Source organism: Ylistrum balloti, unplaced genomic scaffold (assembly GCF_031769215.1).
Source record: "Ylistrum balloti isolate Yb309-2 unplaced genomic scaffold, AGI_CSIRO_Ybal_v1 Utg370342, whole genome shotgun sequence".
Taxonomy (NCBI): Eukaryota; Metazoa; Mollusca; class Bivalvia; order Pectinida; family Pectinidae; genus Ylistrum; species Ylistrum balloti.
The window spans coordinates 579024-598312 of NW_026782246.1; the positions used below are offsets into that span (position 1 = coordinate 579024).

The 19289-nt window shown below is 35.7% G+C and overlaps 1 protein-coding gene across 1 annotated transcript; it reads left to right on the forward strand.

Annotated features, from left to right (window-relative positions):
* Positions 1 to 7676: 7676 nt before the first annotated feature.
* Positions 7677 to 8531, forward strand: LOC132553642 (loricrin-like). Its single transcript, XM_060217902.1, has 2 exons — positions 7677 to 7855; positions 8012 to 8531. The coding sequence occupies exons 1-2, from the start codon at positions 7677 to 7679 to the stop codon at positions 8529 to 8531; spliced, it is 699 nt and encodes a 232-aa protein (XP_060073885.1).
* Positions 8532 to 19289: the final 10758 nt, after the last annotated feature.

Genomic DNA, 19289 nt, shown 5'->3' on the forward strand with positions numbered 1-19289 from the left:
TCATGTAAACAGTGCGTTGAGCGGAGTTATATATTGACGCCGGTGTAGGCTACATACACCGGTGTGTATGTTATGATCGTCTGCCTAACTCCATATGTGACGCTTTCTTAATGTTCGTGGTGACTTGGACGCTACCCTCATCCTGTCAACGAAAAAGCACAAGAGATTATGTTTGAAGATTGTTTCGGCACATAAAACTAGTTCGTCATAAATCACACAGGGATTTGGGTTGTCACCAGATTCTGGTCGCAACTGGTTGACGACACACTTTGATGCTGAATGAAGCACGTGCTCTGTTGTGCGCGTCCCCTTTCTTTTGTCTTCTTCGACAGTTAAAAAAACAAGTATTTAGAAGTATATAAACATGCAAATTTCCACGTCATAACAACTTCAGCTTCGTAGCAATATAAAATCACTCATATTTATAATTGTCCGAATAAAGGACACGTACACACGTGAATTAACGTGACGTCATCGCTCTGTGGTTAGGTGGTGGCAATAGTCCTTTAACAAAGGAATAGCGCGTTGTATAATTATAGAATAAATTATTAATTATTTTTACACATTATTAATCAAACATAACGATTAGGCGAAAATGTTACGGAGTGTGACCTTTAACCTTACTCCTTTATAAACATTGGTAAAAGTAACACGTGCCTGTTGCAAACGATGTAACAATTGAAAAGGTATCAATTTCACCAATTTTCCGCCTCGTTAATCTCTTGTTGCTACGGAACACACATGGGAACATACACGTCTCCGATCTCATGCAGCGCGACTGGTACACGTGCTATCGCACTCGATGCTGTCTTTTTCTGTCAACATATTGACCGGTTGTGGGTACGATCATTTGAAATCTTCGGCCATGCGTTTGTGGGGTAATCCTATTAATTTCAAAGACGCTTAAATGGTCAGGACTTTCGTTGTGAACAACCTTTACGGTTAAATGCATTATATTTAAATCCATATTAAAAACGAAATAACAGTCGACTTTCCTTCCGGCTACAGATTAATTTTGCTCGCCCCCATAGATAATAAAATACGTCCTCATCTTTTTCATTTATTATTTTACAGTCACATTCAACTTAAAACCGGTGTTCAAAAGTAACATGGTTTTATCATCTTGAATACTAGATTTTTTTCCCCGTAAAATCTATCGCTCCGTCAAGAGTAAAGGTCATTTGAGGCAGGACTCCCTTCATTAGTGGTGTCTGCCTCACTGAACAACTTACAGGAGGTCTGTCGCATTCCATCTAGATTCAACAAGAACATAACCATTACAACATCGCGGGACAGTAATTTCCGGGCTTTTTGAGAATCTCATGAATACAGATACTCCAAGTACAGACCTCGGAGTACGCCCTATATGTCTCCAGCCTCGTCTCAGTATTAAACAACACAACATCTATGAAAGCGTCATAGTTTGAAACTCAATGCAATTCTGACAACGAAGCTATGGTGTTATTATTCATTACTTTTTAAAAAAATCTTTTTTTTTTTTTTTGAATACCTAAAATGTACTAACATGCACACAAGAAACAGTCAACTTTGCATAAAATTGCTTATGGTTGAGTGGAGATCTTTTAGACATTAAAACCGATAAACTTATCACGTGATTGTCATACTTCTCTTCCTCAACCGGATTAAAATTAAAAAAAGGATAATTTGCAACTTGTTTAAACCACGAATCACTATAATGAAATATCCGTTGCGATACCACCATATTCCAGAATTATTTACATTTCCAAATGAGTTTTGTCACGCTAATTTGATTCTCATTGTAAAATTACCTGTTATTTAAAATTCATTTGAAAATTAAAAAGTTGAAATTATAAGATTACTGTGTGTTTTTAGGTGCAATTTTGACTGTAAAGAATTTTCAATTTATCTTGTTTCCAGATCTGTCTGGCGTCATATTGGCAATGAAACCCGTTAAAATTCGGCGTGAATACTTCAAATTTAGTTTTTATCGAATTTAGGTAGAACTAATAGAGACGGAGTTTGATTTATCTTGGTTTTATTTTTAGTGATTAACACTTAGGAAACACTACATTCATTAAAGGCGGGTAGATTGACGTCTTGGGCTAGACGAGTCTCCTCGACACGCACCACAGTTGGCGTAAAGTGGCGCGTCGACTTCAGGCCGCGAAAAGAGTCCTCCACGATCCTCCCTTGGCTCATTAGTGATGGAGAGGAAACCATTCCCCTAATAATACACCATAACATATAAACGTTTCTCATCCTAAAAATGGCTCTCTGGATAACTATGATTGGGCTTGTCAAATTCTGACAGTTCGAAATATGTTGAAAGGCAGTAAACGATTTGGAAACATGCACATCAGTTGAGAAGAAGAAAAAAAGATTTCTCAAAAACCTTGCGCATGTTTTCCATCGGCATGCAACTACAGAGGAACTAACTGCATACATGTATGCCGGTAGCTTATCAATTATTTTGCACACAGTATGAGGGTGAATATTTACTTTGCTTAAAACGACGTCATGACATTGCTTTTCTTTTATCGGTAAAGTACATACAGTACTTCTTCATAGAATGATAAATGGACATTTGGCTATCATCAACTCCAAATACAGACCCAGGTGACTGTAGAGAATTATCGCAATAACACGCCAACGGTCACAGGTTGACTCGTGTTTATGGGATGTCGTATATTCAATCGATATGGTGGAGGTCACAAAGGAGTCGTTTGAAATATGGACTTATCACTACCAGGACACCACCCTCAAGTCCTCCAGGTTACCAACGGCCGACCCATTTAGTTACTGTTGGTTGAATTATACTTTGAGAGCGCCTAATTACATGTTCAAACATCAAAAGATACTGTAAGAGATATTTGTTTTCGCAGTGACTGCTTCAGCGAAACAAGCCCTAAAAATAACAAGAAGTCAAAAAAGTGAAATGAAAAAAAAATCATTAATATAAAATGAATTGTGGCAAAGTCATTTGGAGTGAACGGAGATAACTTATTTATTACATTTATAGTAAACAAACATGACGAAATATTTGGCGATATTAATCATTTTAATTCAAGTTTAAGGAACTCTTTCTTGAATATTGTATTTATTGTGCTCCTAACTAGATATTGGTGTTTTCTTTTTACCTTTAAATCTCTGTGCTTGCCGAGTAAGATACGTATTGTAATATAATCGTGTAGTCTCGTTCAGCCAGACTCTTGTTATTTGCACACATGATGAACGTCTTGGTGAGTGAGACCATTTGTTACTGTGCGCCATGTTGCTATCCGCTATTGGCGCAAAGCATTACTGGGTATTCCACTTTCGTGTCACAACTTCATGACTGATTGTATGTGTGAAACTTTCCGCTTTTTTTTTTTCGTCGCACGTGTTATCTTTAGTGGCCCCGCTACGCTCGCTATCAGCTATAAAGTTGTGAAACGGAATACGAAGTTCTAGAAATGCTTTGCGCCAATGGTGGATAGCAACATGGCAGACATACATGTTGCAACAAATGGTCACGCTCACTCAGACACTTGATCACTTCGTGATTATCGACGTAGCATGCGTAGATAACAAGAGTCTGGTTGAACGAGACTAAGCAACTGGTATCTTTCCCGACAAACTTGACGAGATGGTAAGAAAGAATTGACTATCGGAAAAAAGAAACATCTTAAACAAGCCAGGAACACAATAAATACAGTATATACGGAAGAAAGCATTCCTTAATCTTTAGTTTAGATAAAAATCCTCGCAAAATGTTTGGTCGCTGTTTTTACCACAATACAATACTTGATAATAGTAGAGAGAGACGTATATAACACATACATACATACATACATACATACATACATACATAATAGAAGTCTCGCTCGACATGGTCTCTCCATAATTGATATTACTGACATAAGTACCCCTGAAAGGATACAAGCTGAAATAGCATATACTTATAGATAAACTAATTATGCATAGGTAATTGAGCAAAACATACAAAAACCGCTTTTGTTGTAATGGATAAAAATGATTAAAGATACCACGTATATTTTAATCACAGATTACTTTTGACATTTATAAATGTTTTTTTTTTTTTTTTTGTAATAGTTTGTGACACTGCCGATTAGGCTAATAAAATGTGGTGTTACGAAATGGCACGATTGTTTATGTTACGGAGTTTTGACATTAAGAATTGCCAATGAAAATGCTTGTTTCATGGAAAGATTGAATTTGTGAAATACATCCAGATAAGTAATGTCATATAATCGGAAACAACACCTTTTATGACAGCGCGTTCACACCGTAATGAATAAGATACGTATATAAATGAATATATAACTTGTCAGATGTGGTGACCTCTCACGGTATTTGACCTTGGAATTTTGACTTGATGTGGGATTTTAAGGTTGATATTTCTTGCATGTGGTGTTGATTTTTCCTTATGTCTAATCCGCATTTTTTGATAGTGTTACGTGTCAACATTTATACCAATTTCTGAACACACGTGGTTTCTTATACAATTCACATGACCTCACTACCATGGCAATTCTAGAAAATCACAGACGATTGTGTACATAACATGTGTTTATAAATGTAAATGTGGATATTGTCAACAATAATATATATTCATAGTAAAATAAAAATATACATTAAAAAACGGCAACATCTATGTACTATCATGCACGTGTATCAAATTGTAAAAAACATGTAAAACGGCATCATGTAAACCTTAAAACAACAAGAACGTGTGAGAGAACAAAATAAACCTGGATATTTACTTCAGAGGATACTGGTTGTTGCATGGCGAGGACGTAAACCCCAAACAAACAAACAAACATGCAGTTGACAATTAAACAAACCATCTAACAAACAAACAAACAAAACCGCACACAAACCAAACCAGAAAAATAGCTGTATGACGTTGTAAAGTGACATCACACTGAAATATCATGATTGATACAGCGGTTTGACGCCTCAACTGATCACACGATATTGATAAAAAACATACCAATCCTTGGCTAAATATCAAGAAACACTGAGTGACAAAATCAATTTTAGGCTCAAACCTTAGTCTTACATTAAGGCAGTGTTAAAAGAGATATTAATAAGGAAAACATCTTTTAAAAAAGAGAGGAAAGATACAAAACCAAACTCACATGGTTAATTATAACGAAGCTGTTTGGAAAAAGATGAAAGCCCATGTCTTAAAGTTTTACATTAAGTGTCGAAATGTGTATTATATTCTATTTGCGACGTAATGATTTCGTGGAAGGATATTTTGGTGAGAACATCGGTATGAAGTACCAAGAAGTCATGAAATGTAAGCTTAGATGTCCAACTTCACAATCGATTTTAATGAAAAACTGCTGGGGAATAAGGACTTTTCTCAATATAATTCTATGGAAATTGTGATACTGAAACAAATCTGTAGACAAACGCCCCGGAAATACTATTAAGTTGCCAAAAACTACTAGTTGTAACTTAATCTTAGCATAAAAAAAATGATTCATACAAACTTGTTCATAACACAGCCACGCTAAGGCCTATGTGCCTACACGTATAAAACAATTTAGAAATTGAAAATGGAAAAATGGACTGGGAATTTGAACCTTCATAATCTGAGATACCGGAGGCAGCTGTGTATCTCCCTAGTACATATATATTTCAAACAGTAGGCTCTCCTTACAAGGAATAATACTGTAGCTAAGTTCGATTTCCAATATAATGGCTTCCAATGGGACATATTCTTGGAATCGGAACAAAACCGCCCTATCATAAAAGATGTATTTTTAATTTGCTTTTTTTTTCTTCTGACGTTTCTTGGCAAATACCAAGATTTGACTCAATTTTATCGGCGTTGTGATCGTTACCCGATTTCTCCCATATGTCATTGTATACTACAACGGCGAATAAGATATACAGACATCACGTTTCCGATAATAACGTCACTTCCGGAAGTCGAAACAACAATAATTGAAACGTCGATTCTTGAGGTAATTTCCAATTGCATCCATTTGTATTCCTGTAGAATTGCACAGACAACATGGTTTGGCTGGTTCTTTCTTGTATATCAAACTGCACGTTCAGGTATCCTTTATCTCGAGAAGAATATTAAGTGAAATACCCAAATGGATGAAAGCATTATTTAAGAGCACCATTTAAACATCATTTGCTTAACTTTACCACGGTCTGTAAATGGTTTTGCGGAGACAAAGTAAGGTTCTAGGATTAGAAACAGCTCTGTAATTCAATAGCACGTCCCTGTAGAATTACACTGGTACTGTCGTTTTTTATCCATTCTGTACGGAGATACACTTCTTGATCCTTGATCACAAAACATTCTCAGATTAAAGTTCACATTTTCTGACGTCAATTTATAAACATTTCTGTTGCACATAAGGAAAAAGGTTTTTAAAAACAATTCTGGTTATTGTTCGCAATAAAATAACTCGTTCATCCCGTCAACCTAATATTTCTTGATGGGAAATTTCGTGAAATAAGATGCTGCCTCACTGTTCTTTGTTGCTTTGCTTGGCGTTTGCTTGTTTGATATTTCTATGGAAAATTCAGAAAACATATTCCGTTTGTCATTTAAAAAAATGGGATTGTATCGGTGTGTATTATATGTATCAAATGTAGATCACCATTTGACTTTTTACTTTAAACGTATATTTCGTAGAGTTATGCCAAGCAATGTTATATCGACAATTTTTATTAGTATCAAAAAGGTATGCCGGAAATTTGAGAGCACTATATAATTCCAAAGCGACTTTCAGAAATTTACGCAGGAAAAATATTAGACAAAAAGTGCAGAACCTTAGAGAATGCACTGAAAAGTAGACAAATCGATGAATCTGTGGTACGTTTTTCTGTCACGGGCGTATCATTGGTTTTGAGTTATTGTATTCTCTGAAGTATTAGGAAGGAATGTACAAAATCCACACATTTAGAGCTAGATACAGTACAGCCAAACAATGAATTATACCGCTAACTGTTTCGTCCCTCCAGCAGTCGTCAGTGATGCCAAGGACCTAAACTGAGGCCTCGGGGCCGCTGAAGAAAACCCAGAGTGATCGAAAGAGAAGTCTAAACCTAGGGAGGGGCACTGGCCCCATATTTCAATAAATCTAGTCATTTCCAGTTATAGGATGATTAAAGAACAACGTCAAGAACATGTACATGTGTATATTCTGAATAGTGAAACAAGCGAATTTTTATATTATTTTTTCATTTGAGCCATTAAATATTTAGATTATCCCGATAAATTTCATATTTCATTTTAATTGATCATTCGGCTAAATATCTGCATATCATTTCCAATTCCTAGCCAAATATTCTGTAGGGAGGACTGTAACTACAATCTTATATTTCATTACAGAATCAAAACAATTTTATTTCGAAGCATTATCTTAATTACATATTGGTTGCCATAGATTCTGGTGTTAAATATTTCTAGAAACTATAACTGTATCCAGAGGTTGGTTTATTTCATTAATTTGCCATATTTAGGTAATAACACGTACTCATTAGATTCTATATAATAAAGTCGACTGATCCGAGGTCTCATCAGCAACACTTTGGCTTCGGTGATAAACACAAACAACAGTAATTATAATGAAAATGACACATTTCTGGTAGTAGTGGTGGTGGTGGTAGTGGTGGTGGTTGTTGTAGTAGAGGTGGCGGTGGTGGCGGTGGTGGCAGTGGTGATGGTTGTTGTAGTAGAGGTGGCGGTGGTGGCGGTGATGGCAGTGGTGGTAGTGATGGCAGTGGTGGTAGTGGTGGTGGTTGTTGTAGTAGAGGTGGCGGTGGTGGCAGTGGTGGCAGTGGTGGTAGTGGTGATGGTTGTTGTAGTAGAGGTGGCGGTGGTGGCAGTGGTGGTAGTGGTGTTGGTTGTTGTAGTAGAAGTGGCGGTGGTGGCAGTGGCAGTGGTGGCAGTGGTGGTAGTGGTGGTTAATAGTGGTGATGGTGGTTGTAGTGGTAGTTGTAGTGGTGGTAGTGGTGATGGTGGTTGTAGTGGTGGTAGTGGTGATGGTGGTTGTAGTGGTGGTAGTGGTGATGGTTGTTGTAGTAGAGGTGGCGGTGGTGGTAGTGGTGATGGCGGTTGTAGTGATGGTAGTGGTGATGGTGGTTGTAATGGTGGTGGCGGTGGTGGTAGTGGTGATGGTGGTTGTAGTGATGGTAGTGGTGATGGTTGTTGTAGTAGAGGTGGCGGTGGTGGCAGTGATGGTAGTGGTGATGGTGGTTGTAGTGGTGGTAGTGGGGATGGTTGTTGTAGTGGTGATGGTGGTTGTAGTGATGGTAGTGGTGATGGTGGTTGTAGTAGAGGTGGCGGTGGTGGCAGTGATGGTAGTGGTGATGGTTGTTGTAGTGGTGGTGGTAGTTGTAGTGATGGTAGTGGTGATTGTGGTTGTAGTATAGGTGGCAGTGGTGGTGGTGGTTGTGGTGGTGGTGGAGAACCAATTGCCCGTGTTTACACTTCTACGCACATTGAGAATGGCAATGACATACTCTGGAAACAATATAATGCCCGTAAGCTTGTTTCTCTTAATCATGACCCTTGAATTTAGATACTACTTAATATCCTTCTACACTAATTCTCAGCCTTTAATTAATTGTAGGCATTAGCTTTGACCAAAAAACACTTGAAGGTGCCAGATTACACCTACATGTGTCGCAGCAACTACATGATTCAGGGGCGGATTAAGAGGGGGGCGTGGGGGGCGCACGCCCCCCCTAAAATTGGCAGAGTAAGGGTGAGTTACGAAGTATACTGGATGGTCTTGGTCGTATGTTATGACTATCACTGTTCTAAACAGCTATAGATGACTTAAGTTGGGCTAATTTTCAAGTATACAGTAACTTTATTAATAGTTGATCACATAACGAAAAAAGAGTTAAGTAAGTTAATTACACTTACATTGTGTATCAGCAACTGTGATTGACTGTGCCATCGCCGACTACCAATGAGGCATTATATCTGCGATACGTGAAGCAAGAATTTAAATATTGTAAACTAGTTTCCCATAAGCTGATACGAAAACTTTAATGATCGTCCAGTTTTACATCATGGCTTATTTAAAACAGATATTTTGCACAGTTTGGCACATTTCAGACTGTTTTATACAATTTTAGAACTCTTTTTATGAACGTTTAAAAGTATTGTCAACATCAAAATATATAGGCTACTGTCAGCTGGGACAGACGAAATTTGTTGGAAATACCCCCTACTAAGATTATAAATAGAATATCTAAATATAGGACATTGGGAAATTCTGAACACGGTCATTGACTAGATCATAGTAACAGGTCTATACGATGTTCACTTAAAACTCCTGCTGGGTTGGGATTCCGTTGCTTTGTTTTCTGGCCGATTTTAGAATATACACAAATATTTCTCACTGATAGGCTTATCAAGAATAAACCTGTTGTGGCCCAATCTTGGTGGAACCGAGGTTTTTAATCTATCTAACATAAGTAGATCTATATAGGATTTCCACAAATTTAAACCTTTTTGTTTATTATGCTCAATTATGGCGAACAATTTCTTTACAAACATTATCACATGTATTTTTTTTTAATCAGGTGAAATTTCCTACTTGTGCTGAATACCCTTTTTGTGTGTGTTTGTTTTTTAGTTTTTCAACCTTGTCATGACAGAAGAGTTCCGAGAAATGTTTCTTTTTGAAGTAACTAAAGAACCAAAACAATACATAATGGTTGAAGACTATCTGGAGAAGAATGGGAAAGCCATATGTAACCCGAACCAGGAATGTCACGATATTTCGTAAACAAACTCGCCAGACGCCAGTAAGTCTATACTACCGAGGCGTCACGAAACAGATACGATTCCCAACCGGTAGTCTTGCTATCGTGCAACTTCTACTAGCTTATCTCCAATTCGCTTTACGCTTAGAATTTGACATATCAAAGATATGGAAAAATCAGCCTTATTCTTTATAAATTCAAGATACTAGAGACAAGAGCCACTCTACCCAACCTGAGAAATCTGCTGCTTGTCTTAATTGTTTGTTGTACATGTTGTATCTGTTTTTTCTTCCAAGTTACCAAATTATTTATGTAACCAGTTAGTAGTATACATTTAGTTAACCTCCCCGTCTATATTTTCACTTTTCTTTTAATCACTTTGGACTTTTCTTAGTCACCTTCTAGGCTTCAAAATTTAGATTCTTAGTATCACTGATGAGTCCTAGAAGGACGAAACAGCTGTATGATGAAGATTAATTACTTGTTTGTATCTCACCCTAAATTATGAAAAGGCGCTTTTCACTTGTGAGTCTTTTGTACAATATTTAAGATAGCAAGTGGTAGACATTGCTGGTGAAGTCCCCGAGGCCTGTCGTAATTTGCTTGCCACGTTTAAATTCACTCGAATAGTGGCACGATTTGAAAATACTTGTACTTGACGTTATTCTGGAAATATCTGATTCAGAAAAATTACGAATTTTATCTAACAATAGAGCTGCTGCTGCTTTGCATAAATCACCAGTGCGATACATATCCAGAAATATGTATCACTACATGTACATATATGTCGGTGTATTTATCTACATTTACCTTTGTGAATATACACGCGCGTACAATGCATTATTAGACGTTTACCATGGAATATTCAAAGCCATTTTTGTGCATGGCTTTTGTTTCTCTAGATCAAGGTCTACATTTGTTAACAAGGTAACTGTATGGATATAAACTTATTCTCAGCCCTCTGTAAACCCAAACCCTCGTCGATGTTTTGAAAACGCGTGGAACTCAAACATCTTTAAGATTTATATGTCTGTTTTACAAAGGCGTGACAGATTTAATTCTGTGAGCACGCACATAAAACTGTAGTTTGTAGTTACTATCGACTAAAATACATATTGTAAACGTAGTGTACATTTGACCAAAATTTAATGAAAAAAACCACTGAATTACCTATTCACAAATTTAAGATTTTCGTAACAGATAATTGCATAAAAGAATAAACAGATTAAATTTTTAAAAAAAATACAAAGTGGTCTTTAGTGTTATGATGAAAATAGTGAATCATATTTTAAATGCAAAGCCTCGTAAATGTAAGGAAGTACTAGCTAACTACATTTGTAAAACTTGTTGACATATGGCGATGTCGTAGTACATTAGCTGATTCGTTTGATCGCAATGCTTTGCCTAGAGATAAAAGGTCACTTGTCCCTCCTTTGTTGCAATTTATGACCATAAAAAGTAGCCGATATTTCAAAGACACAATTAATGAATTACCATTCTTTTCAAGTATATTCAGTTTATCTTCTGTATAACGCATTGATACCTCTAGGGAATTTACAGTTAAAAAAACATTAACAAACAAAAGCAATACTTTAGGATGCGCTGACACTGAAAGCACGTGCGAAGTGATACAGTTCAGAAACAGAACACAATACAACTCCAATTTCAAAAAGACCGATTCTATTATGTTACAAAGAATAAACGTTGAAAATCGTGTTTTGTAAAGATATTAAGTCTGAGTCTGTTTCTATTTTGGACAGATTTTTAACGCAGTTAATCCTATCGGGCAGCATTGGACAATTTTGTAACATATTGTATAACTATACTCAAACAATAGTATTTGATTTTTATTTTTTATTATTATTATTTTTTTTTTTTTTTTTTTTTGTAGATTTTCGATAGTATTATGAAAGATGACAATCGTATATATTAACTGGCGCATCTCAAGACAAAAGAATGTAAATGTGCGTTACAATGCATACCATATGAAACGCCAAATAGAAAGGAAAGAGTACAAAACAAGAAATAGAAACATTATGTAGTTAGTGGCACATGATACTTTCATTTTCCCATTAAGTGACTGAAAACCATTCTTGTTTCGTAAATGAAACACTTGTCAGCCAATATGTCATTCGCATTCGGTTGGAATGGCTATTTAGATAAAGGTCTGACATTGAGTTATAACGTTAACAAGAAAAATACGATGATAATAGAAAGGTCACGCATGATTTACATACGTTATAACACAATACCAGATTCAGCTGCATTATACAACATTTTTCCTTATTTTAGGACGCGGTGGGGAACTTCACTGAAATATGCCCAAAGCAAAACTTCAAGAACATGAAGAGTAAGTACATTGATTAGGTAAAAAACAGATTTCTTCATTTTCAATATTTGGATAAGTAATCATATTTCCAAATGTGCAACCAAACAAAAACTTTTAACATCACTACAATTATTTGTGTATAAAGGAGCGAAAAATATATTTTGACAAACTTCATATCTAATACTTAGGATGGTGTTATTGTTTGTGGTGTGAGCTAACGGTATACATCTAATCTACACATTGGCTCGTAAATGTTTTCTCATATCACGGTGAAGATCACTTATTCATAGGCATGATAAACAATACAGATAACAAAATCAGGAACATTTTGTTGTTAGTAGAGCAGAGTGTTGAGAGTTTTAACATCTAGATAGAAAGCCTCTAGGCCAATTTCAAGCTAAAAGCTTTGAACAAGACTACAGATAAAATCGACTAGAATAGATGCTGGCGACATTTCACTTTTAATTTGGCATTTCGTCATATTGGTGAATCAGTTTTATGAAGAGAGCTTCTATAATATTTTTACATCTCTGTACATGATATTTTTTCTAGCAGTTTCTTTGGATTGTTCTGTTGAAAGGATTTTACGAAGTTGCTGCGCGAAACATACAAAATGATTATGATGTTACATTAAACAATTAATGTTTGATTAAACATCAAGTGGTTTGGAACAGAGTAGACCACAAATCGTCTTTGAAGATTTGAGCTGCATAGGTGCTGATCAGATCAGCTTTGTTAAAGGTCTATGTAATATGCTATGTTCCGATCTATAAGGTAAGTCATTTTAAAGCCAACGGTAAGCGTGGCCAGTAAATAATCAGCGTTAATTATATACATCAGTAAATGAGTAGAGGTGAAAACTGGACTTCTCTCTCAGGATCATGCAGCATAAAATACATGTTCAGTATTACTGATTTACACACTTATAGTGAGATTATCATCTCTTTAACAGATCTATATTAACTTTATACAAACATTTATAGGGGCTTAATTCGTGAAAGTATTTGATTGTGGTCTCAGTCCAAGTGTTGAAATGTCGGGACCACCATTTCTCATGACCACGTGCAATGTGTAAACATTGTTGAATGCTAGGCAGATTTCTGGCGCAATATTCTAATGATCAAAGGGTTCAAATTCGAAATATTTTCAGGCAAACAGCAGTTCCCTGTTTTACTTATGCCTGAAAATTCAAATAAGTATACCTTTTCGTTTTACTCTTTAAAATGACAGTGCGGACAAGTAAATTGTTACATTTTGAAGACAATCTGCAAATTTATCTAGACACCAAATATTGCATCACATTAAAAGAACGTGAAAGAATGACGTTACAAAATAAGAAATAATAGTGACATTACGGGTACAAAGTAAAATGTATGACAGTGGGGAGGTGCACCCCTCCCCAAAAAAAACCCTTGAAAATGAAGCCCCGCTTAATCATATGGTTTTAGAGTACACACATAAAACACATTGGAGCATAAAACGCGTCTGAAAAAAACTGCTATTTGTGATCAAATCTTTATGTTTGATGCAGGTTCATAAAAAAAGGTTTAAAAAGGAGTTATGTCACCCCAGGACCCACAAAAACACACCAAACACCTGCGTCAGTAGAATGCCATTTACACATCATTCTTTTTTTATTTTTCCATTTCTTAATGTATCCCAATGGAGATTAATGTAACATTTTGATATGTGATCACATTGCCCTTTTAAACATTTTTTTGCATCGTTTCATACCAATCAAAATACATTTCAAAATCGCGTATATGTTCCGCAGTCTGTGCAAAGTCTCCTCAATTAACATACATGTTTTTTATTAATTACATCATACTTTCCATGTTTTCGATTCGCTCACAATATTAAAATGCATTTAACTGGCTTTGGCACAGCATTTCTCTTTTCCATAAGCTTCAGGTTTGAAATTGATTATTGATGTTACTACTAAATACCATGTCCTCAAATTTATTCTAAAGGTAGATATTATAAATCAGACCGTGAGACAATTATTTCTGCAAAACAAAAAACAACTCACATACACATAATACACTTAAATTCGAATAAAATCATTTTCTTTATTTCAATGGTATGAAAGGTTACAGGATCGATAACAAAATTTATAAAACAAAACATATCTTAACATGTACAAACATTTCAACAAGCATACATTAATATGTAATGTGCTGCCTATGTATACTGCAAGCCCACTTTCTTCAGTACAGTTCAATTTAAATAAAAATACACAAGTCCTGCAAACGTCGGGTGTCATTAGAACACAATGTAGTTATTGTATTGTCAACTTACTAAAACATGGGTTTCTTTACAAGAAAGTTATATTAATATAAATTATAATGAGAGTATATCAGCCTCATTGGTAGGCTGCTATGTTAGTTTTGATCTAGAGGCATATGCCATGTATGGAGAATTTGAATGTGTTGTCATCTCTTTAAAAAACTTTAAATTGAAAATAAGAAGTTTTATTTGATGTCATTAAGAAAAACAATCTCGATGGTTCCGGGTGATCAGAATTGACGTCAAACTTCATGTGACTTGTCCATCGTCTGTGTTATTTATTAATTTATTTATTTTTTGAAAACCCTGCCGGAACACCGCTATAATACCTGCATAAAACAAACACTAAACAAACATTGGCACATGTATATATATATTTGGAGTCCGATTGTCGCCAGGACTAAGAAATACATAGTAGTTGAGTCAAATAAACATGACAGCCAATAACATGCGTTGAATGCGGGTCGGCACTCACGAAGTTCCCAGACTACACCAGAAACTTGTAAAACAGATGGGTTTATTCCTAGACTGTTCCCCTACCACCAATGATATTTGAATTTTTTATGACCCGTTAGTGGACTAAGAAGTCCATTTAGCGTCTGACGGGCGACCTTGGGTCGGTAGCAGCGACATCTAGATAGCTATATGCCAGTCGTTCTTCAACGTCCGCCATTTGCCTTACGGCAACGGTCAGCATCTAGGGATGGTGTAAATTTCCTTATGTCAAATGTTTTACTTTTCAACTCGAAAAATGTCTGAAGAAGATAAGATCGAGTTAAAAGGAATAAAAATGCATTTTGAAATAAAATTTGTCTTTTTTTTTTTTTTTTTAGAAAAGTTAATGGAAAGTGCAATGACACGATACACGTTAAATTTACACGTGTGAAATACTTGGAGACATATATCATCAGGTGGCTATCAACTGTATATGGTCGGGAGGCATGGACAATAAGTCACTCTCATGCAAAAGGAAGTTTATTATTTCACAGTGGTGCATGTAAGTGTTGTTTACATTATAAGATACAATGCAAATGAGAAGTAAAGAGATATTACAGTGTAATCGTTAATGTTACCATTTATTCTCAGGATGACTCCTGGTACAGTCATTTTTTTCACTTTCGGTGTACTGTTTACTTCTATAACCTTTTCTGGTTCCTGTTTTTTATTCGCTTGCGATGTCACGTCTGAAAACCTATACTTAGTCCCGGTATCTGTCAAGGTAAATCTACCATTTACTTCCAGATTCTGTCCTGGAACACCTACCATTTGTGTCTCCAGAGAGTGATCGTGGGATCAATGTACCAGATGTGTCTCTTGTATACTACTGAGAGAGTGATCCTTGGCAAGTCGAGAAACTGGTGTTTTTTATCCGTCTGCTTAGGGGTACGTACATTGCAACTTAATTTGATGTACAAATGTATTTACAGAATAAAATCCTATTTTAATCTGTTTGTAAAGGAATGTAGATAAAAAAATTAAGAAAATGCTCACCATGTTTCTTCATCTGCTTCCCAACATGGCCACCCTTGAAACAAATTCTCCTAAAATATCGGTATTAAACACTTTCAGATAAACAAGTATCACTTTTCACTTTAATTAAAACATATTAACACAATAACTATTTCTCTTTATACAGTTGGACACAGAATGATTACTGTAACGTACAAAACGGAATCAGTTCAGTTATATTGAGTCTAGATCGGCCGACGTTAACACTTCATGCCTATGCCTGGTCGGTTTGGTGAAGTCTCTCTGTAGGAAATTCTCACCATATCTTTGGCATCGCCTCTCCCGACACAACTTGGCCACTTGAACATCTCTGTTGACTGACAACTGATTAACTTAGTTAACCAAACGACCAAAAACTTGCTGTTCGAAGTCCTTAAATTTCGTTCTTTATATAAATCCAACTCCTCTGGTATTTTGGTTAATATCAAAATGAACCTTTTTGATTACTACTCGATTAATTCTAAATATGAAAATCTACCCAGTTACTAGGATATCAAAATATAACAAGCTACAGGTATGCAAGATTATTCATTGTTTCGTGACATTATTTTATGATGAGATCAGATGAAAGTAATGGATTCCTGAAAAATCTCAGTTTTTGTGCTCTCTCCTCCGAATGAGTTAATTAGAAATAAAACACGAGGAGACTCGATATCGAACTACCCTTTCTCATATATAACTGCTACTATTTGAATTTGCCTCCTGTGGTCACCGACCGATAAATAAAGTAACTGCTCAGTGATGTACACCCGATCGGGGTATTTGTCGAATATATCTTTCCGTCGTCGCCCCCTCTCAGAAGCAACATTGACAATATCTACAAAATATTAATTCAAACTCGAATTCTTTTTTTTTTTTTTTTTTTGTCTTATTTTTGAAAAGTTTACCTGGTACTGATAAAGAAAGTCATTCACACACTCCTATTGTCACTTACACTAGGCCCTTACATCACTGCATCATCATCATCATCATCATCATCATCATCATCATCATCATCATCATCATCATCATCATCATCACAATAATAATTATTTATTCATTCATCATCATCATCATCATCATCATCATCATCATCATCATGGCACTCATCATTGTAATTCATTCATCACTATCACGTTACCATCCGTTCACCATCCTTATCAGCATCACAGCAATCTTTATTCATTCATCACCATCAAGTTATCATCCATTCATCGTCCTCATCATCAGAACAATTATTATTCATTCATCATTATCAAAGTTGCCTTCCATTCTTCATCATCACCATCCTCCTCATCATCCACGTCACAGTGACGATAACTCAAACTCGAATTCGATGCAACTAGGGTAAAATGTCAGCGATAGAATAAATAAAAACATTTGCACAGGGACTCCTGAAAAAAAGTATAAGAAGAATAAGACCAGATGTTGCGGAAAGGAAACCGTCTTCTGTTGCGTCGACGGTTCTTGTTCCGCATTATTCTTAATCCGAAAATCCTTTCTACATTCACTATCATTTGTTGGCAGATGTCCTTCTTAATTCATGGATCTATCTTCAATTCCTTATCATAAAAAGACGATATTGATCTGTATCATGCGAAATACAAATTCTTCAAATTTGATATCAAATCGAGGCCGATTTATTAATCAGTGAATAAAAATTCAACCTATGTTGATTTTTAAGTCCGCCAAGCAGTAAGGAGCCAAATCCGATGTGACAGATTGCAGTACTGGTATTCCATGATGCATAAATTATCACCTATATGCTGGAAACCATCATCAAATAGTCCGCTCTACTGGACCTCTGTTAATACTTACTCTGCATATTGCCTGTCCGGATTGATTTCCAGATCCAGGGCACACTATCGTTATATGGGAGGGAGAATAATTCAGTCCATCTATCGTCAATAAAGAAATTCTAACCCTATGACATATCTGTCGATGATTGTTCATAACGAACAGTATATTGTCGATGAATTCATGGAGAGCTTTGTGTTATAGACATTTTATCGCATACTTTTCACCTTATTTACATATATCCATATCTTGTTTCCTATTAATGTCTACTTCAAAATAATGCTTTAATGTTGTATGTATTATAAAATACAATTATATTCTTCAGCTATGTATTAAAATTTAAACCACTGGAGTTAAATCCATACTCTTCAACCATGCATGACGGAATACCAGTTTTCCGATCTGTCATATCGGATTTCGTTCCTTAGTATTACTGACGAGTCCTAGATTCAGCTTCATTCGTTGTTTGGCTCTACTGTATCAAATGCTGAATTTGTATTCAGACGTGCTGTTCACTTGTCTAATTTGTCTTGATGGTTTCTGATAGGTTTGGGATATATTTGCAATAGATCGCTGCTACTTTGATTTTGACGTGATAAAAATATACGTTATACAGAAGAAATATTTGTTATATGTGTCAGATGCAAACAGACTGCTATAACTTCGGCTTCTTATATCTCTCATCGCTCTTTACAAACTAGACATGAGTGGATCACTTGCAGAAAAAAACCTACAAAGAACTCCAGTGTTATAAGTACATGTTTCATAATTACAAGAGAGATAGCACTGTTCGTTGATTAACAGCACGTGCATACGAGTGATGTATGATGCTATATTTATCCTAATGTATATTGTGTACTTGTATGAAGATAGTCCGAACAACGTCGCCACAGCCACCACCGATTAAACTACGATAAATTCGGCAATCAAAACATGGAGAAGAGGTTTTTGTCAAAAGGATAAACTGCGATAAATATCTTCTTGTTTGATAACTATTTGTCATAAAAATGGGCAATTGCAAACTAACCATCTTCATCTCAGAAATATACCAAGCACATTACGTTGCATATACATTTACTGTACAAACTCACGTGGGAAATTTCACTCTGTTCGATAGTCATTATTCACACCATCATTGCCTTGTCTATCATGATTTACAGATATCTTTATATGTCAGCTAAGTACGTGTTGAAAAAAACAGCTTTATATGTATCATCGTTACAGCTACTTCAGATGAAAATCTGTTAACGACTTATTATATCGTGTTTCGAGAGATTTATTGTAATGCAAAGACTGACGTTTTCAGTGCATGTATATTTGTATGAATGCAAGTGTGCCAGTAGTGTGAATTTATGAACTACCTCCCTTTACCCACTATGACTTACCACCCTTGAGTTTGTTTTGTAAATAGTATTATACAATTTTCATTTCAATCTGAAAAAAATTGTAATAAGTAACATGTCCTGTTCTGGCATCATATGGAGAAAATATATAGGGTTTGCCTGTTATTCAGTCCTTATTGATTTTGAAGATCAATAAAAGTTGTTAAAAATAAAATGAAATGAACCACAAAGATATAGAAAATGTTGTTTTTACTATAAATATGCCTCCACATAATGCTGGTTAAGAAATAATGTGAACTCGTGTCAAAATT

Coding starts and splice junctions, on each gene's coding strand:
- LOC132553642 (XM_060217902.1), top strand. CDS start 7,677: ATGGTTGTTGTAGTAGAGGTGGCGGTGGTGGCGGTGATGGCAGTGGTG. Junction 7,856..8,011: donor GTGGCAGTGGTGGTAGTGGT/GTTGGTTGTTGT, acceptor TGGTGGTTGTAG/TGGTGGTAGTGGTGATGGTT.